This window comes from Nematocida ausubeli (assembly GCF_000738915.1).
Source record: "Nematocida ausubeli strain ERTm6 chromosome Unknown supercont2.3, whole genome shotgun sequence".
Taxonomy (NCBI): Eukaryota; Fungi; Microsporidia; genus Nematocida; species Nematocida ausubeli.
In genome coordinates, this window is record NW_026515636.1 from 730,206 (window position 1) to 749,477 (window position 19,272).

At 34.8% G+C, this 19,272-nt stretch overlaps 14 protein-coding genes and 1 non-coding gene across 15 annotated transcripts; 6 read left to right on the top strand and 9 right to left on the bottom strand.

The window, feature by feature from the left end:
- Positions 1 to 19: 19 nt before the first annotated feature.
- NESG_01524 (uncharacterized protein) lies at positions 20 to 970 on the bottom strand (the record flags this gene model as incomplete). Its single annotated transcript, XM_053049152.1, has 1 exon — positions 20 to 970. One exon carries the CDS (start codon positions 968 to 970, stop codon positions 20 to 22), a length of 951 nt encoding a protein of 316 aa, XP_052904957.1.
- A 727-nt stretch (positions 971 to 1,697) lies between these two features.
- On the bottom strand, positions 1,698 to 3,038 carry NESG_01525 (uncharacterized protein; the record flags this gene model as incomplete). Its single annotated transcript, XM_053049153.1, has 1 exon — positions 1,698 to 3,038. The coding sequence occupies one exon, from the start codon at positions 3,036 to 3,038 to the stop codon at positions 1,698 to 1,700; it is 1,341 nt and encodes a 446-aa protein (XP_052904958.1).
- Positions 3,039 to 3,690: 652 nt separating this feature from the next.
- NESG_01526 lies at positions 3,691 to 3,763 on the top strand. The gene has a single exon. It is a non-coding gene; the product is annotated as a tRNA-Phe (tRNA).
- A 385-nt stretch (positions 3,764 to 4,148) lies between these two features.
- Positions 4,149 to 4,802, bottom strand: NESG_01527 (uncharacterized protein; the record flags this gene model as incomplete). Its single annotated transcript, XM_053049154.1, has 1 exon — positions 4,149 to 4,802. The coding sequence occupies one exon, from the start codon at positions 4,800 to 4,802 to the stop codon at positions 4,149 to 4,151; it is 654 nt and encodes a 217-aa protein (XP_052904959.1).
- A 646-nt stretch (positions 4,803 to 5,448) lies between these two features.
- Positions 5,449 to 5,871, bottom strand: NESG_01528 (uncharacterized protein; the record flags this gene model as incomplete). Its single annotated transcript, XM_053049155.1, has 1 exon — positions 5,449 to 5,871. The coding sequence occupies one exon, from the start codon at positions 5,869 to 5,871 to the stop codon at positions 5,449 to 5,451; it is 423 nt and encodes a 140-aa protein (XP_052904960.1).
- Positions 5,872 to 6,489: 618 nt separating this feature from the next.
- On the bottom strand, positions 6,490 to 7,908 carry NESG_01529 (uncharacterized protein; the record flags this gene model as incomplete). Its single annotated transcript, XM_053049156.1, has 1 exon — positions 6,490 to 7,908. One exon carries the CDS (start codon positions 7,906 to 7,908, stop codon positions 6,490 to 6,492), a length of 1,419 nt encoding a protein of 472 aa, XP_052904961.1.
- A 22-nt stretch (positions 7,909 to 7,930) lies between these two features.
- Positions 7,931 to 8,101, bottom strand: NESG_01530 (uncharacterized protein; the record flags this gene model as incomplete). The annotated part of the gene is made up of 1 exon (XM_053049157.1): positions 7,931 to 8,101. One exon carries the CDS (start codon positions 8,099 to 8,101, stop codon positions 7,931 to 7,933), a length of 171 nt encoding a protein of 56 aa, XP_052904962.1.
- A 520-nt stretch (positions 8,102 to 8,621) lies between these two features.
- On the bottom strand, positions 8,622 to 9,185 carry NESG_01531 (uncharacterized protein; the record flags this gene model as incomplete). The annotated part of the gene is made up of 1 exon (XM_053049158.1): positions 8,622 to 9,185. One exon carries the CDS (start codon positions 9,183 to 9,185, stop codon positions 8,622 to 8,624), a length of 564 nt encoding a protein of 187 aa, XP_052904963.1.
- Positions 9,186 to 9,266: 81 nt separating this feature from the next.
- On the top strand, positions 9,267 to 9,662 carry NESG_01532 (uncharacterized protein; the record flags this gene model as incomplete). Its single annotated transcript, XM_053049159.1, has 1 exon — positions 9,267 to 9,662. The coding sequence occupies one exon, from the start codon at positions 9,267 to 9,269 to the stop codon at positions 9,660 to 9,662; it is 396 nt and encodes a 131-aa protein (XP_052904964.1).
- A 498-nt stretch (positions 9,663 to 10,160) lies between these two features.
- Positions 10,161 to 10,673, top strand: NESG_01533 (uncharacterized protein; the record flags this gene model as incomplete). Its single annotated transcript, XM_053049160.1, has 1 exon — positions 10,161 to 10,673. One exon carries the CDS (start codon positions 10,161 to 10,163, stop codon positions 10,671 to 10,673), a length of 513 nt encoding a protein of 170 aa, XP_052904965.1.
- Positions 10,674 to 12,019: 1,346 nt separating this feature from the next.
- NESG_01534 (uncharacterized protein) lies at positions 12,020 to 12,442 on the top strand (the record flags this gene model as incomplete). The annotated part of the gene is made up of 1 exon (XM_053049161.1): positions 12,020 to 12,442. The coding sequence occupies one exon, from the start codon at positions 12,020 to 12,022 to the stop codon at positions 12,440 to 12,442; it is 423 nt and encodes a 140-aa protein (XP_052904966.1).
- Positions 12,435 to 13,670, top strand: NESG_01535 (uncharacterized protein; the record flags this gene model as incomplete). The annotated part of the gene is made up of 1 exon (XM_053049162.1): positions 12,435 to 13,670. The coding sequence occupies one exon, from the start codon at positions 12,435 to 12,437 to the stop codon at positions 13,668 to 13,670; it is 1,236 nt and encodes a 411-aa protein (XP_052904967.1).
- A 731-nt stretch (positions 13,671 to 14,401) lies between these two features.
- Positions 14,402 to 14,767, bottom strand: NESG_01536 (uncharacterized protein; the record flags this gene model as incomplete). The annotated part of the gene is made up of 1 exon (XM_053049163.1): positions 14,402 to 14,767. The coding sequence occupies one exon, from the start codon at positions 14,765 to 14,767 to the stop codon at positions 14,402 to 14,404; it is 366 nt and encodes a 121-aa protein (XP_052904968.1).
- A 656-nt stretch (positions 14,768 to 15,423) lies between these two features.
- On the top strand, positions 15,424 to 15,984 carry NESG_01537 (uncharacterized protein; the record flags this gene model as incomplete). Its single annotated transcript, XM_053049164.1, has 1 exon — positions 15,424 to 15,984. The coding sequence occupies one exon, from the start codon at positions 15,424 to 15,426 to the stop codon at positions 15,982 to 15,984; it is 561 nt and encodes a 186-aa protein (XP_052904969.1).
- A 1,271-nt stretch (positions 15,985 to 17,255) lies between these two features.
- NESG_01538 (uncharacterized protein) lies at positions 17,256 to 17,939 on the bottom strand (the record flags this gene model as incomplete). The annotated part of the gene is made up of 1 exon (XM_053049165.1): positions 17,256 to 17,939. The coding sequence occupies one exon, from the start codon at positions 17,937 to 17,939 to the stop codon at positions 17,256 to 17,258; it is 684 nt and encodes a 227-aa protein (XP_052904970.1).
- Between the last annotated feature and the right edge of the window lie 1,333 nt (positions 17,940 to 19,272).

Below are 19,272 nucleotides of genomic sequence, written 5' to 3' on the forward strand. Positions count from 1 at the left end.
ACCTGGGCACAGAATTAACTCACTTTAAGTATGAGAATTCTTCAGAGTGCTTATCAATCACTTCCTGCCAGTCACTGAATAATTTTGCATTCTCCTGGGTGCAGACTGCAGGATACAAGTGCTCTGCCTTATACTCATCACACCCAGCATTATCAATTACGCCCCTGGATGCCCCGAAATTCTTATTATAATTTGTGAAGTAACTGTGCGACAGAAGAAGCAACTCCCCAGGGACCTTAGGGATATTCACTTTCTCAGGTGACATAACCTTATCAAGTGCCTCCTGCACATCTCCCACAGTCTGAATCCTTTGGGCTGCCAGGATGGCAAACCCAATCATCTTCCGGATCTGGTGAATCATGAAGCTCTGGCCGTGCAGTAAAACCCTGCACCACTTTATTCCATCAGATAGATACTCTTCAACTTCTATCTTTTTTATAAACCTTTTTGGGCCTTTCTCTTGGTTTGTTGCTGTGAAATTATGGAAGTTATGGGTTCCTTGCATCTTCTTCAGACTCTCCATGAATATGTCTCTCTTCCTAGTGATATCTTCTGGTGCATCACTCTCTTGGGTGTATGCACTAAGGGGCACAAAATATTCATAGACCCGGGACTCACACCTATTCTTAGCATCAAAGTTCTTTGTTGTTTCAACTATCCTGTGCAGTGTTATATTATGCATAGGCAGGATTTCCTTCAGTTCCCTCTCCAAGTCACTAATACTTCTATTATCTACTTCAATCCTTAGTGACAGCACAAGCATAGCTGCATGCACACCTTTATCCGTTCTAGATGATCTTTGTAGACCTACCTTAGAATAGTCTTCTGCATTCCTGTCTGAAATATATTTTAGACCATATATTTCATCACACACTGTCTTCTCAATTGTCTTTTCATCTTTGTTTATCTGGCTGCCTTTATATCCTATTCCATTATATCCTATAATTAGTGCAACTCTTTTCTTTGTCATTTAAAATATTTTCATGCTCCCACATATGTATAGAAAGTATTTATATAGAGTATTTATACAAGAGTATTTATATAGAGTAAGTATATAGAGTGTTTATTTGTTAGTATACTAGTGTATTTTAGTGTATACTAGTGTATTTTAGTAAGTGTTATTTTGTCATTTAATGGTTTACTAGTGTATGTTAGTGTATTATTATTTGTTAGTTCGTTAGTTTTCTAGTGTACTAGTATATATGTATTATTTATTTTCTACTATACTAGTATGTTAGTGTACTAGTAGACTAGTATATCTTAGTATACTAGTGTGTTATTTTACTAATTTATTTATTCACTAGTGTACTAGTATATTTATATATTAGTCTACTGTACTAGTCTACTAAAATATACTACTCTACTAAAAATATTAAAAGCACTAGTAGCTTACTATTCTACTAAAAAGCACTAAAATACACTAGTAGAATAAATATAACATAAAACCATCTTTATCATAAACTCACCATAAATAACCTACAAATAACTCACTATAAAACTACTACTAATAACTCATCAAGAAACTACTACAAAATCTACTATTAATAACTCACTATAAAACTACTAATAATAATCTACTACAAAACCACCATAAATAACATACTAATAACTCAATTCACTACAAATAGCTCACTATAAAACTACTAATAACTCATTAAGAAACCAAATGGCACACTATAAATACCTTTATTATCATATCACACTAATTGTATCTCTGCCTTAATGCGCCTTACAACTTCCCTGGCAGTAGGTCTTTTCTCTGGTCTTTCTTCTATCATCTCCTTAATTATACTGTACATATTTGTGCTTATCCCAGATTCATGCACAATCCTTTTCTTTTCTTCCCTGTGTATCTTACTCCAGTCTACACCCTTAACAGGCAGTACTTCAAAGAGTAGTTCTATTAAGATTAACCCAGCACTATAAATATCACTTGCAAATGAGCATGTATTCTGCAGTAATTCTGGTGCCATGTATAATCTATCACCATCGCACTCTATTTCCGTCTGGTCAGTGGCTGATCTACTAATCCCAAAGTCACCTATTTTCACTGTAAATTGATCATTCGCATGGTGCAAGTATATGTTATCTGGTTTTATATCTAAGTGTATAATATTATGGGAGTGAATTGTCTTTAAAGCCTTCAGTATCTGCAGGATAACTGAATACTTCACAATATTAGGATATTTTCCCTTCTGCCTTATAATCTCACGCAGTGTACCTTTGTTACAGAATGCCATCTGTATATGGAGTAGTGAATTTTCCTCCCAGGCCTTGATTATTCTTGTTATGTAAGAACTATTCCTAAGTCTATGCAAGAACTTCGCCTCTCTTATGGTAGTGTGCCTCTCCTTATTCGATGTCCACTTTCTCCTGGATATTTTTATGATTGTAGGGGTACTTTCATTTAGTGTTTCCTCTAAGGGTCTTTTACTATTTCTGCAGAAAGTGCATATTTGCATTATCTCTGGTAGACTTTTCTCTTCAACTAAATGAACTTCTGATTCAGTTCCTGTGTAAATTGTTGCCTTTATTAAGAAGTGCGATGAAAGGTAGTTTATCACAGGGCATACACCTGGGTGCCCTTTAATTACTGCTTGGGCTGATTCTGTGATGATTTTCGTTTTCTCTTTTCTTCCTCTTTTCTTACGGAACCATTCACTTTCTTCTGTCTCTCTATCTAAATCTTGGAATATTTGTGCACTTCTGAATATCGCAGTGTTCTCCTTCATGGAATCCTTGTACTTTATCGTATTTCTCTTTATTTTCAGCTTAAAAGGGGTTTCTATATTGGCGATGTGTTTGACTGGGTGCTTCTTCTCTGGTGTCTTTGGGGTAATGAAGGGTCTTTCTTCATTTTCTGCATTTCTTGCTAAAAGTGCTGTTATTACGACATCTTCTGGTGAATTTTCTTTATCATACGGGCTATCATCTGTATATTCTGAATTATCATGTGTTTCTGCTTGTTTATTAGATATTTCGTCTGTATCCATCGATCTCTCATTCTCTTTCTCTTTGTGCGTCCATCTTTCCTCCATAAAAAGAACAAGAAAGTTTCTGCAAAAATATCCCGAATAAATTTATATATTATAGGATTATATACAGTGGAATATACGTATATTATATGTATATGGTGTAGTGTATAATGGTGAAGTGTCTATATGTATATAGATGTGTATATGGGAGAGTATGAAAGTTGCATGTGACAAGACTTATGGCAGATTGTCAGAACTATTTCCACTTTGTCAAGACTTAATCCACATTTACTTGAAAGTTACAAGACTTTTTCCATAATGACAAGACTTATTATGCGAGGACAAGACTTAATCCACAATGACAAAACTTATTATGCGAGGACATGACTTAATCCACATATACATTACTTATTACTCACTGTCACAATTTAATCCACTTATACATAACTTATTCCATCTATGGCAAGACTTAATCCACCTTTACTTGAAAACTACAAGACTTAATCCACCCCTCCCTAAAACTGACAAGACTTAATCCACACATAAAATCACCCAATATTTATACCCCAATACAATTTCTTCTACAATAATGCACAATACCCCATAATAACCACACATACGCAGTCACACCCAAAGAAAGGACATATCCCCATATAATTCTACCCAAATACTATCCCAAGTATCTGCAAGGCCACTCCCCACCCGTAATTAATGTGCCGACTTAGCTCAGTTGGGAGAGCGTTAGACTGAAGATCTAAAGGTCCTTGGTTCGAACCCGAGAGCCGGCATCTTTTTGTTTTTTCACACAAGACTTAATACACTTTGTTCAGAACTTATGACACTTATTACAGACTTAATACACTTTTACCATAACTTATGGCACTTATTACAAGACTTAATCCCCTCTAATAATAACATAATTAAATACTTCCAATACTCCCCCCTTATATCTCACTAATAATTAAATACTTTTAAGATAGTGCCCTTATATCTCTCTATAAAATAATAACCCAATACTCCCCCCCTTATATCCCACTAATAAAATAATAACCCAAGGTAGTACCCTTACACCCCACTCTCCCCAAGGGGGTACCCTTATATCCCTCTATAAACCCCACTAATACACGTATATAAAATAGACTAACTTTGAATTTATTCCGAATATCACCGCAATCACAAGGCACTCGCTGCCTTCTGAATGTATTCCACTAAGGGTCCCTTCTTCTTCAGCTCAATTGCCCCAATGCCCATGGGTAATAAGGCTCCTTCTCCCTTGAGTCTTTCAAATTCAGTTCGCTTAAACTCAGTGAACCCGTGCATTTCATTCACCTGAATGATCTGCTTCCCAGCGAACTTGTGCATGGCTCGTCTTAATCCTTCTCTGACTCTTTCTTCAGTGCCTTCTCTGCTTCTAACGGAAATTAGTGTCTGTCCTATTTCCACTCTGGCCGTACGTCCATTTGGTTTTCCAAATGACCCTCTCATTCCTGTCTGCAGTCTATCTGCACCTGCACATGACAACATCTTATTTATTCTTACGACGTGGTGAGTGTGAACCTTAAGCCTGAAGTGGAATGCATCTTTATCTAAGTGCGTTGATAAGTACTTATTCAATGCAATACGAGATGCTTCTAAGGCTTCTGCTGAGATTTGTTCTCTTTCCATTGAAATTAGATTAGTGCAAAGAGGCAGTTCTAATACTGTTGCCTTTCTCTTGCCTGTGTCGTATTTGGATACTTTTGAGTCTGGGACTCCCCTGCAGAACCTTGACTTAGGGTATGGCTTATTCTTAATGTATCTGTAACATCTTCCTGGTCTTCTTCCCATTGCAGGGGAGAAAAAAATGAAAAAATATATATTACATATTTATAGAATATTGACAGAATATATTCCACTTATTACAAAATATATTACTCTGGTGACAAGACTTAATCCATTTATTCAGAATATATTACACTGGTGACAAGACTTAATCCACTTATACAGAATATATTACATATGTGACAGAATATATTACACTTATTACAAAATATATTACTCTGATGACAAGACTTATGCTTTGTGTATTCTCTGAGTCTGACAAGACTTAATCCATATTTCTTCCTTAAATGTGCGTAATAAATAATGTCTAAATATATGACTAATTATAACGGGTTATTATTTATAACTTATTACACTATGTGGATTAAGTCTTGTCTGTTTTGGGATATGTGGATTAAGTCTTGTCAAGTTTATAAAGAGTGGAAAAAATAATGTATATGTGGAATATATTATGACAAAGTGGAAAAAGTTATGCAAAAGTAGAATATATTCTGTCATTACGGATTAAGTAATGTATTTGTGGATTAAGTCTTGTCATTGTGGAATATATTCTGTTAATTATAGGATAAGTGGATTAAGTTCTGTCGTATTTTATAAAAGAGGAATATATTCTGTCTATTTCCCAAATATTCCAAATATTTCTCAAACTAATTTATTCATCTATGATGGGTCTTTGCCTAGCACCCTTTGCGTGCGTTATTTTCCCGTCAATTGATTCCACATACAACAGATTCTTTTTCTTTTTCTTTAAGATCTCCTTCTCTATCTCTGTTGTATCTGCATCTCCTTCCCACAGGAATTCACTTGGGTTATATCTGGCTAGGTCCCATACAAATTCGCACGGTCCATTTCTTATGGCCTTCTTTCTGCTGTGAATTCCTGCTAATTGTGTCCCATCCATTTGCGCAATTGAATTATTTGCAGAATTTTCATTTAAAAATTCAATAACGGCATATTTAACGGTTTTACTTGGCATTTTTATCTTTTTAATTTCCCCAAACCGTGAAAATGCCAGTTCAATTAGTCTTCTGGTGAGTGTCCTTGGGACATGTTTAATTTGTACGGCTGCGTGCATGCTTAAAAATATTTGCAAAAAATGCACAATTCTGGTTATATCGGGATACTGTGTTGGAGTTAGTCTGTACTGTGGCATATTTGTGATTAATTAGTGGAATACGGTTGGAGTTAGTCAGTAGTGGGTTATAATTAGTATATTTATATATGATGTGTTGTAGTTAGTCAGTAGCGTGTTATAATTAGTCATATCTTGTTGTATTTATGACTAATAATATACTATATATGCTATATACGGGATATATGTATCTTTAGAGTAAGTTATATTTATTAAATGTTCGCTATGCAGGAATAAGACAGATTGGATGTAGTTAGGTATATATACGATAAAACACTGATATAAGTGGGTATATGTGATAAAATACTGTTAAATATCATTATATGGGTGTTATGTGGATATATATGTCTAATTCATCTACTAGGATTATTCACACCAATACAGCATACCAATACAACACACTAGTACTAATTACAGCGTATATAACCATAGTATACCCAAAATATTCACAAATACAACATATATCCTACAATACAACATACTATTACTAATTACAACGTATACACCCAAAACTAGTCACAAATACAAAATATATCCATAATATACCCGATATAACCCGAATCAATCATCCTCTATATCTCCATCTACATCATCTGCATTAGAATATATCATATCCATCATGGAATCATCGTCTGTTCTTTCTTCGTCCTCTGAGAAGAATTGTGGTGCATGTACTTCTGTTGTTATTATTTTATACTTATCTATGAGCCTTTTTAATAGATCATTTCTTATCTTCTGGTTATCCTTTGTTATATTCGGGTTATTCCTGGTTATCTCATGGTGTGCCTGTTTTATGTCTCTGGATATTTTATGAATTTGTGCAATTGTGTATGACACTAATACGTCTAAGGCAGATGCCTCTGAGGAGGTGAATCCTGTGGCTAGTAAGTCCAGGGAAATAAACTGTGTGATTAAATGGGATACTTCTTTCTGTGTGATGAATAGATTTGGGATTATTCCGCTGGAATTTTTGAAAATTCCGTTAGAATATTCTATGTGCATTTGTGTGTTTAATTTATCAGATATCTTTTGTGCTGCTGTATTATTATATGCTTTATAGCCTGGATGACGTATTTCATTCAGTCCATATAACTCGCTATAACTTGAGGTGTCCCATAAATCACTCTCACACACTGGGAAGCTATTATAGAAGTGTATGTACTCTGGGAGGTATAAATCTGTTGTTTTTAGGTCATTTAGGGCCATGTTCTGGTATCTCGGATTATATCGGGTTATCTCTGGTTTTTGTGAATTATTTCCAGAATTCTCTGGGTTTTTATACAGCTGAAGGGCCTTAATTGCACCCACTTCCATCCTCCAATATTCGCACATCCCCTTTTCGTTCCGTTTTTGCGTAAATTCTCCAGGATTCTGCAAGATTGCAGCCCGCATCCCCACCATCTCCTTGCGAATCACCTCAGATGCCATAAAATGCGGAATATCCGAGACCTCCTCAATTTCCACCTCCCTCTCAGAGAATAGATCCTGCAATAAAACCACAGACCGCTCCTTCATCTTTTGCGCATACATTGCATACGCATTCCCATGCGAATTATTAAACTTAAAGCAATTCTCCCAAATTAGCTCCAAATCTGCTGTAAACCCATTTATATCCACATATTCTTGCAGGAATAATTTCTTCCCTATTTTCCCCAGGTCCATTGGTTTTTTTATCATGTTGTAATACTCAGGTGCCTCCCTTTTGCTGACTTTATTTAAAAAGGGCATGGAAAAGGGCGAATACGCTTTCAACTTGGAAAGAACCTTTTCCATCTTCGAATACATTCTCTCTTGTTTATCTGAAAGATCTTTCCATTTACTTTTTGTGTGCATCCTGTGAATAATCCTTTCTAATTCTTTTAATTCAGATTTATTCGGGTTAAGCAAGGTTGTCAAATAATCTGCCCCAATTGTCTTCTTATTTTCGGTCTCTTCCTTCTTGTACGTGTATCCGTCGTATTCTACAGTGAAGTATTCCATAAAAGAAAAAAGTAATCGTTTATTAAAGAGGCAATAACTTATGGTCTAATTTTAATTGGATGCGCTCCTGGGAGAACTTGTCATCTGGTGAGAATCTGGCAGGATGCCCTGGGAGAATGTCTGACTTTATGTTTTGGTCGTATAATTTATAGACCTTTTTTCCGTCTTCCATTTTATATCCAATGTACGCCATGGAGTGAAAAGTTTTATTATTGCATATATAGTGTATTGAAGGATTGCTAGTGGGGAATATTGAGTGTTAAGGGGATTATTAGGAGGTTATTGTGTTTATAGTGTATTATTGGAGGGTTAGTTGGTTTTTGGTAAAGAGGGAGTATATTAGTGAAGAATTAGTGAAGAATTATTTACTGAAGGATTAGTTAATGATTGCTTAGTAAAGCTAATACTGAAGGAAGAACTAGTTAATAATTAGGAAGGCATGGTTAGTGAAGAACTAGTGAAGAATTAGTTAAATATATTACAATAGAAGAACTATTAAATAATTCATGGTGCATTCGGGTTATAATCAAAACATATTTATTGAATGGTCTGCTCCACTAATAATTAATGTCTTCTGGTGTGCTGGGAAACAAAAGAAAAAGACAAGAGTCTTTTCTTCATGAATTCGGATTATATTTGGATATATCACTGTATGCACTAAGATAACATATATTTAACTAAAGATCAATAATTTATTTAACGATTTGTCGTTTCTATGCGTGGCTTACTAGATTACTGGCCTTGCCTGCAACTAATCGGATGTCATTTACCCCTAGCATGTTACTCAACTGAACTGCCCCACTGTTTATTGTTCCATCTTGTTTGTTTTCTGACCTCTTGTCGCCTGATCTCTTCTTGCTTGGCTTTTTCTTAACTACGTTAGAGTCTGCTTTAGAACCTGGCTCTGAAAATGATATTTCCACATTCCTAATGTTGTTTGTTTCTGTGTTAGCACTGTTTTTCGTATCTGGTGACTCTGCGGATTTATCTTTTGATCCCTTCTTGGATTTACCTTCATCTGCTGGTACTGCAGCAGCTGACTTTTTTAGGTTCTGGGTGACCATGCTGCTTGCTACAGAAGTTGATCCCTTTTCTGTACCCCCAAATATTTTTCTGATTACGAATATGGAGATGGCTATCAGCACAATCACCAAGAGTACTAGTCCTACGATGTACATGATTTTTGTCTTCTTTCCCATCTTAGAGAACCTTGAGTTACCACTTCCCTCTCCGGATCCTTGTGAAGTTGCAGCGCCTGTGTCTGAGTTGTCTGCCATTTTTATGCATGCGTATGCCTTGGATTATATATCCCACTATGAGACAGCTGTCTCACCATGAAACTGCTTTCATTTTAAAATATGCATCTGAATGAATTTTGGTTTTACTATTTACGAATAGTTTTTTGTGTTGTTTCACAGTCAATGGCTAGAACAATTAAAAGCCTACTTTTAGCCGGAGACTCGGAAGACCTTGAATCTGCATTGGAGAATCGGGTTAGCGCACTGTTAATTGAGCCTGCACAGAGTGACAAAAGACTCCTGCAAGTAAATTCGGAAGAAATGAAAAAAGAGAGTGTGTTCATACAAGGAAGAGAGACTTTGAAGAGGATATCTTCTGTGATCGATGAAACTGAAGATGTAGAAGACTTGAAGAAAGAACTTCAGCCAATTCTGCAAGAAAACATGTACTTAATAAATAAGAAAGAGTTCTTGCAATTTATCTTGCAAATTCCAAAGGGGTGCGCAAGAAAATAGAAGGAAGCCATTCCTAGCCTGGAGAACTATTGGTTTCAGGGATTATTGGTTTCAAAAGTTATTAGGGTACATATTTGGGATAATAAATAGTTAAGCTAATAATTTAGGCTAATAGTAGGGCTAACAGGCAAACTAATAGTATGTAATACTTTAGGTTAATAGTAGGGGTAACATACTTCAGGCTGATAATATGGATATAATTGGGTCATAAATATCCTGTTTAGTCTTTCAAGAAAGCATTCATTTTATCATCCGGTTGTATTTGGACACATAGACTATCCAGTCCCTTTTATTGCATGTATTACATAAAAATCTATTTATATTCAATATAACGAATAGATATATAATAAATCTGCTGTATTAAGTGTCTTTGAGCTATTTATGACTTGTTTATCTTTTACCTATGCTGTGCGCCTATAATTAACTTACACCTGGATTAGCCTGAATTGGCTCTCTGTATAAGAAAGGAATATGCAATGAAAATTCTTTGGTGAAAATATGCAGTGGGACCGATTTGTCAAAAAGGAAGTGCATTGTGAGAAGGATAATTGGCCCATTGGAAGAGAGAAGGAATACTTGGATAGAATATCTGTGGATGACAAGAATGACTGGTACTTTGAAGTAAATGGTGTAAAACATCTTCTTCCCATTCAGAACATAGTCAGAGTAACAAAGGCGCAGGACACAACAGAAGAATATCTGATAAATAACAAAAGTGTTGGAATAGTTTTAAAGCCATCTGGAAGAATAAGGAAGTTTTTTAGGATACCATCTGTCACTCCTGAATCATTGACATATTTTGGAAACAGCTTGGTTGCAGGGCTTTCCCACAGCAAGGAAGAAGTGGTTTCCTTTACAGTGGGGGGTGTGAACTCAGACTCAGAATTTTCAATAACAAATATGGGGGTGGCAATTCGTCTGGAAAACTGCACAGAGATGTCAGCTGATGAAAATGGACTTTATGTCCTGCATGACGGCGGCATTTGCACACTCTTTCCGGCTGAGTTCTAGAGACTCTTTTATTTATAAAAATACATGCAGTAGTCTGGTTATTTCAGCTGCTTAAATAGAGTTTTATGTGCCTATTGGTTTGAAGTGTTTAATTTGCTTTAAGAATATACGGAAAGCCTACTGTCTGGTATTTAAGTTGGATATAACCTAACTGTGCCATTCTTAATGATGGACTAGCATGTATTTCTAAAATAAGCACTTGCCGTGCTTGAAATGAAGTAGAAAAACCAGCTAGAGAATAGCACTCTAAAATAGAGAATGTTTGTCAAGGGAGTTTTATTCTTGTAGTTATTTAGGTCTGTAAATGTACTGAGGTCTTTTGTCTCTGCGCTTGGTCTGTTCTTGACTTAAGATTTCGGGTTATATTAGCAAACTCATGAACTTGTAATAGAAAAGTAGAGAATTTATAAGAGTATTCAACTGAAAGCAGTAATAAATTATAGCCCAATACATCACGAGCTCTTTTTAACTTATTTTTTTGGTGCAGCTCAAGTTAATAAAAATAGCACTCTGAAACTAGTTATTTACATGCAGCTAGGAACTGACACCCGCACTTTAATCAGAAATGCCATATACCCCTAATATAACCCGAATATTTAAATAAATATGTGCTTTTGTTACTGCAATATAATGTGTAAGAAAGGGTTTTTGTTATCTTTATATTGCGCATGCATTGTACATGCATCATATAGTATTTTTGTTTGCATCCCCAACCTCTGGACAAGGGTTCTTTAGAATTTGTACTTTTTCTGATTTTCCCGATCCTTTATCTTTTATAAGTAGTAATCCTTCCAAGACAAAAACTATTATTAAAATGCAAATTGTACAGCTTATATTCACTGAATCTATAAAAATAAAAGACAAAAAGAATTAGATACCAGAATATTATTATAGCACACCTACATATGCATATAACTCAAAAGACACCTTCAACTAAATAAACAAAGAAAATAGTCCTATTGCTAGCCATATACGAAAGAACCCCCCATATTATACCATACTATTTTGGTTATATCGGGTTATTCTGGTTATACAGTAAAATATCACAAAAGCTGCAATATACTACACTTCTCCATGATATTATACAGGGTTGCCGCAAACATAACCCGAAACACCCTAGATATACGCTAAAAAAGAGCTTTCAATACAACCCCCAAAAACACATCCACAACAAGTAAAACAAATAAATAAACCATCTCCCAAAGAACTTTCTTCTCTTTATTATCTTACCACTGCAAAGCGCACCATTCACCCATCCACAAAACACCCACTCTCCTTAACAAACACCCATTTTCCTTCAAATATTACACTCTACCTCTATCTTTCCATATTTATGTTTATTATTTTTGCAGCATCCTTTAATAGAGAGGATGATTAAGGGCCTGCTCATTGTTAACTCATACGGTGGCTTAATCTACAACCACATAAGCACACAATTCTTCAATGAAGAGATTAACATAGACAAAATAATAGCCATGGCAAGCACAATATACACAGCAATGGAGATACTTATACACGAAGGCCTATGCAAACTCATAGGGTGCTACAAAAGACTCAGACTATCCCATGAAAGGCTCTCAATTACAGCACTAAAAACACAAACAGGCATGATCTTCATTATAATCCATGATAACACAGATAAACCACAAGATATCCTAGCATACACATCAAAAGCACACAGTCACTTCGTAAACACAGTCTTATACAGCCCAGAGTACTACGTAGAGGACAGAATTAATAAAAATTTTTTTGCACTGGAAGATGAATGAAAGCCAGCCAGAAAAGAAAACACCAAAGCAAGCATTCATAGCAAGTGCAAGCAATCTTCTTGCAAACCCAAACGACAAAACAATGGGAGAGCTAAGAAGGTGCACAAAATCAGTTCTAAAAAGAAAGGAGAAAGGAACAATTCGCCTTGTTCTTCTGACACTCGCAAAAGTCTTCTTCAATTTACTGCCGTCTTACAACATAAGAACAAAGGACCACAAATACAACGCAGCCTCAAAAATAACAAATTATGAATATCAGCTGATAAAAGAGTGGGAAGAATATTTAAAGCTCATAACCCGGTCAAAAACAGAAGAATCATTTGAAGCAGCTGCAATTCTTCTGCCACAGTCAATTCTTTTCAACAAAAGCATGAAACTAGTTGGGAAGGTAGTAAAGGGAACTGCACTAAAAAGTAAAGTAGGAAAAAAGTGCCAGAAAGTATTAGTGAAGATCTTTAAGTGCGACAAAGGCAATAGAATAGTAAAGATACTTGAGGTGATGAATCAGATGAACATGGAAACAATCCCAAAGGCAGCCATTAAGGCACTCTTCCACATATCAGATGCAGCCTTAACAAAGCCAGAGAAAGTTGAAAGATTCGCAAAGTCAGAGATGAGGAAATTATCCGTTGAAGAGAAGGCAATTAAAAAGGAGGCACAGTTGCACTTCCTGCCAGAAGAATTAAAAGCCTGGAAAGGCATAAATGAAAGGCTTCTTAGAATATATTTAATGATCCTGACAGTAAAACCAATTGAAAAGCATTACTATGCACTCACACAGATACAGAGGCTGCACATCCCAGGGCACCTTAAGGAAGGTATATTTATCATGCTAACAGAAAAGGTGTTATATTTGAAGAACGAAATGACCCCTAGGAAAGCAGCTATTCTAGCATCCTGCTACATGACTATGCACATGATATACAAAGAAGAGATAGAATATTCATTCCAGATAGAAGAAATTGAAAAGATCCCAGTTGAAGTGCTTTTAGAGATGGATGAAAAAGAGATAGAGATAGTCTATAATGCACTCGGCAGGATTGACAAGCACAAAGGGACACCTGGAATAATGAAGATGCTTTTGACCCGGGGAATGCACAGGATAGATTTACAGCTGGCAGATCTAATCAGGCACTTAATGCCCAGGGAGGGACCAAGTGCATTAGAGAAGGTGTCTTCAGAAGGCATGTGGGAGATTCCAATTCTGACACCGCGCCCCAGAATTTAATTCTGGCCATATTTGGATGCAGTGACTTCGAATTATATTTTGCACGGAAAAATGACAAGACTTAATACGCACTTTACAATAAATTATAAAAAAGATCAAGACTTATGCTACTTTTCTAAAATATTGCAAGACTTAATCCACCCTAACCCAGAGCTTACAAGACTTTTTCCACTTTGTCAAGACTTATGCTACTTTTCTAAAATATGGTAAGACTTATGCCACATATATTTATGTATTACAACTTTGTGCAAGACTTAATCCACTTTTTGCAGAACTTATTACATGAGAACAGAACTTATGCCACTCAGACAGGACTTATAGCGCACTGACAGAACTTAATCCACTTCACCAAGACTTATGCCACTTCATCCCAAGAATGACAAGACTTTTTCCACATAACCCGAATAGTCAGACATAAATAGACCAATTATAAGTGACCAATAAAATATAATAGACAGAACTTATTACACTATGTGTACTAAGTCTTGCACAAAGTGGAAAAAGTCTTGTCAATTCCTCAATAAGGTGGAAAAAGTCTTGTCAGTTTCGGGTTAGCATGGATTAAGTCTTGTCACCGAGTAATAAATTCTGTCATTTTATATTTAAAAATAATAAGTCTTGTCACTCTGCCATAAGTCCTGTCCAAGTACCATAAGTCCTGTCAATATGGATTAATTTCTGTCAAAAAATAATAAGTCTTGTTTTCCCTTTATTCATGTCTCTAACTGAATTTAAACAGATTCTTTAGGCTTCATTTCATCGATTATCTCAGAATATGCAGTCTCAAGGGGTCCCTGTACAGATTCCACTGCTTCCCCTTCGTTTTCCATTACTTTTGGCTCACTTTGCAATAAGTCTTGGCCTGTCTTGTATAAATTTAAGAAATGATCAGCACTGTCGAAGTATTTCTTCTCGGATGCCATCTGCCGCATTTGCAGATATTTTATTCCTGGAAGGGGCTGTGAGTCTACTCCTTCGTGGTTTTGATTGTTTTCTGGTAAATCTGGCTGTGATTTGGTTATCTGGCTATTTACCGTTATTTTTTGTTTTTGTTTTAATACTTTTTGTTTTATTTTCTTAAGCTTCTTTAGCAGCATTTTTTTGCCCCTTACAAAAATTTTTATTAAGAATATTGCAAGACTTTTGATACATAGTGTAATAACTCTTGGAAAATATGACAGGACTTTTGATATATGGTGTAATAAGTTATGGCATATGGTGAGGTGGACTAAGTCTTGTAAATTATTGGGTAAGGTGGAAAAAGTAATGATAAAAGTGGAAAAGGTCTTGCAAATCATTGGGTGATTATTTATTATTATTGGATGAGGTGGCAAAAGTCATGGGCCAATAGGAAAAAGTCTTGCACGGAGTGGAAAAAGTCTTGTCAGTTTTAGACTGAAGTGGAAAAAGTAGTGGATAAGTGGATTAAGTCATGTCAATTTATAAATAAGATAGATTAAGTCTTGTTACTATGACATAAGTCTTGTCAATTTATCGATAAGGTGGATTAAGTCCTACCCCAAATTCCATTACTTAATCCACTAGTGCCATAAGTCTTGACATATATTACACAATTTAATCCACAGTGTCATAAATCCTGTCATATAAGACTAATTCTAACATAAATCCATTACTTTTTTCGCCCACTCCATAAGTCCTGCCAGTTCCACCATTAATTAATCCACAGTGCCATAAGTCTTATCCAAATTTACAAGACTTTTTCCACTATATCCATAAGTTATGCAATATTTTTATGACTTTAATAAGTATAATAAGGCAGTTAGGGGTACATGTAACAGAGACAAAGGAAGTAATTGGGTACATTCTAAGTGCAAATAGAAGGGAATGGAAGTTCATTGCAAATGAATATGCAACTATCCATGATCTATGCACAGAATTACAGTCACAGACTAATATTCCTGTTGTATCTTATACTAATATGCGGATTATAAATATAAAGCAAGAAATACTGCTGCAGCACAAAGAATTATTAAAAATAATAATAGAAATAATAGTAGTGCAGCCAAGACTTATTACGCAGGCGGAAAAAGTAATGGAAGATAAGACAGAACATATTACACATAGTGTAAAAAGTAATGAAGAAAAAAAGGGGGAAGTGCAGCTATTTAGGATTGGAAGGAAGAAAAGGACTTGTAAGTTGTGCAGAACTGGGATTGGTGAATATAAAAGGAAGAAAGACCCACTTATATCTACATATGAGAACATTCTGTGTGAAATGTGCTATAAAGGGTTTCACTGGGACATAAAAGGAGAAAGAAAGTACGACTATTTTAAATATGAAAAAAAGGAATAAGACTTATGCCTTACTGGATTAAGTCTTGTAAATCTTGGCAGAACTTATGGCACTGGTGGAAATAATCTTGTAATTTTGGACAGAACTTATGGCACTATGACAAGACTTAATCCACCCTGTGCAGAACTTAATCCACCTTATTGGGAAAATGACAAGACTTATGGCATGTATATTTATGTATTACAACTTTGTACAGGACTTAATCCACCTTATCCAAAAAATAACAAGACTTAATCCACCCTATCCAAAAAATGACAGAACTTAATTCCCATATAAAATATCCAAATACAATCATTAAAGTTTATTTTAGTTCTCATTGCTGCTTGAATTGCTGTGCTGGACAGATACAAGATATAATGCATGTATGCTAGCTGGGAAATATGCTAATAGACATAACAGAAGATTGATTATTAAATCAATCCCACACCCAGACACTAAGAAGACAGAAACAGGCGGAAGGAATATTGCTAGAAGTATTTCAAGTAACGTAGCACAAGACATAATAGAATCATAGTAGATCAGGTTATATACTAAATTTAATTAATTCCAGAACGCAGTACGGAAATGAATAAATAGAACCCAAAACCCGAAACATGGTGTAGTAAATAATCAATGGAATATGAGTCATAGCTTAAGATCTGATAAATAGAACCCGAAACATGAAACATGGTATAGTAAATAATCAATGGACTATGAGTCATAGCTTAAGATCTGATAAATAGAACCTGAAGATATTCTGAATGAGTTCTAGAATGTACTATATGCATATTAATATATGTATGGTGATAGATTAATGCATAGGCCTGGGTCTATTTTGTAAATTAATTCATTAAGGAAGTTGTTGTTTATTTTGGTGAAAACTGGCGAAAACTGTTAAAATATAAGGGTATTTGTGTATATGGGAGGGTATATTTAGGGTATATTGTTAAGAATAGGCATATTTTGTTTGAATTTTGGTTGGTTTATTAAGAATCTGTATATGGCAGATAAATTGTTAATAATAGGTGTATGGCAGATAAACTCTGGTTAACTTCTGGTTAATTCACTAAAAATATGCATAGGACAGCTAAGTTTTGGTATATGCTGGTTAATTCATTAAAATCTGTTAAATTCTGGATATACCTTGCCAATTTGCTAACAAATCACTATATGCCAGTTAAAACATGTTAAAACCTAAAAGTCTGTTAAGGAATGGCCATATGCTAGTTAACTCATCTTAATAGCTCTAAAAGGACTTACAGAACAGAAGAATGGCATGTACGTATACATAACTAGAATAAATTATTTGTATCTGTGGAATTAAAAATACTACTGTCTATAGCATTACTTGTATTACAAGAATTCTTAGTATTTTTAACGCGCTTTCTAGAGCGTTTTCTAGGGCGTTTTCTAGATCGCTTTCTAGAAGGCTTTTCTGTTTGGGCTTTTGGTCTTATGCATGTGCACCAGTGAATTTTTTCCTGTGAGCTATTCTTTGAGGAATTATTGTGTATACAGCTATAACACATGGGTTTAGCTGGCATATTATTGTTACTTGTTGAGGCCACACTCTCTGTACTATTTAATTCTGCCGGATTCTGAGTATTTATGCTTGGATTTTCTTCTTTTTCAAATATCTTGTTTGTATCTAATGTAAAGTTTAAAAAGCCATACGCTAGTGCATAACTACTACATCGGTATAGATGCCCATTATGTACTTTTATTTTCTTTATCTCACGAATTGTTTGTTTAAAAGCACGCCGACCCAAATATTTTCTTTCTTCTGAATCAAGTGGATCTAAACTCGGGCTTTCTATTTTCTTCTCTATACTAGAATTGTCTTTATTAGCAATTGGTGAGTGGACGTCTATAACTAAGTTATTTTGCAAGCTGGACTCATTTTCTTCTACAAGAAAAGTGCATCTGTACGCATGTGTCCACATAATAGTGTTTAGAGCTCTTAAGATATACTGCATGCTAATTTTAGAGTGCTTTTTTATTTTTGCAAATATTTTTAAACTAAGAAAACTAAAGATCAATTAATTTAAAATTACTACTATATAGAGCTACTGTCAACAGTAAATATAGATTCTTGAGATTCAGTGTAAGTACAGTTTTCTATTTTTCTGCATTCTTTGCTAATTTTACTTGTAGCAACCTATAAGTAGCATGTTTGCTAGGACTGCTACTTTTTGCTCAAGACTTTTTAAATAAACTATTGGGTTGGGTCAAAAATAGAAGTATTTCTCTACTAAAAGCTCGCACTATGCTTAATAGAAATAAGAAGAAAATATAGTATAGGCACAGCCTGCATATATGTCTATTTAAATCAGCATGATTAAGTTATAAAAAGAGCAGAATATTACAGGCTAATTAATAGCAAGGATGTGGCCTAAAACATCTTAAGAGACAAATGCATATTCCATAATTAAAGCACTATCTTTAGTATGCAACTATCCAGAGGATTTTCTTTACTGTATGCCAGAAAATATGTCTATAGCCATATATGTTACAATAATACTATTAAAACATCTACTTTTGATCTGGTTATATTACTTATCTCTTACAAACTTAATGTGTTAAACTACTTTTCGTGTAATCAATGGAAGCATGGTTCTTTGAAATCTGCAGTTTTTTTGATTTTCGTGTGCTTTGCCCTTTTTTTTCAGAAACAAACCTTTCTTTCTTATACGTGTGTATGTAGAGCTGAAGAATTATTTTTTGCACACATATGAAAAATTAAATAAAGAAATAAAGAAAAGACATGCAAGTATAGAAGAACTATCCAGTAATTTAAAAGAGCTACAAAGAACAGAAACGAACAAGTTTGGTTAATATGACTAACGGGCCTTTTCAGTGATAGTATATAACCACTACTATAGCGCACTTTGTTTTAGACTTTAGGATACATCAAAATATGGGTATAGCGTATGTTTAGAAGTGTTTGTCGTATTATGCTTGCTATTACTGTTGTTATATGCCGTGTGCATCTTAGTATCTATAATAATACGTGATAATTTGAGTTAGATCTGGGCTATTCTATACATCTGAAATTTGATTCGTATTACGCACTCAGAGATTCTATACACCAATTAACACAGTATATGGGCTCTGCTTGTCTTATTACGCCTACAATAAAATGATTATAAATAGCATATACTTTTATTTGCCTATTCTGAAGATGTGGTGTCATTATGATATTGGCAAGATCTATAAATAGACAATAAGAAATATCGGGTTATATTCAGATTATTATGAGTGAGTCTAATATTCTGAAGAGGAGAGCTCAGCCATGTGCAATATTACTAA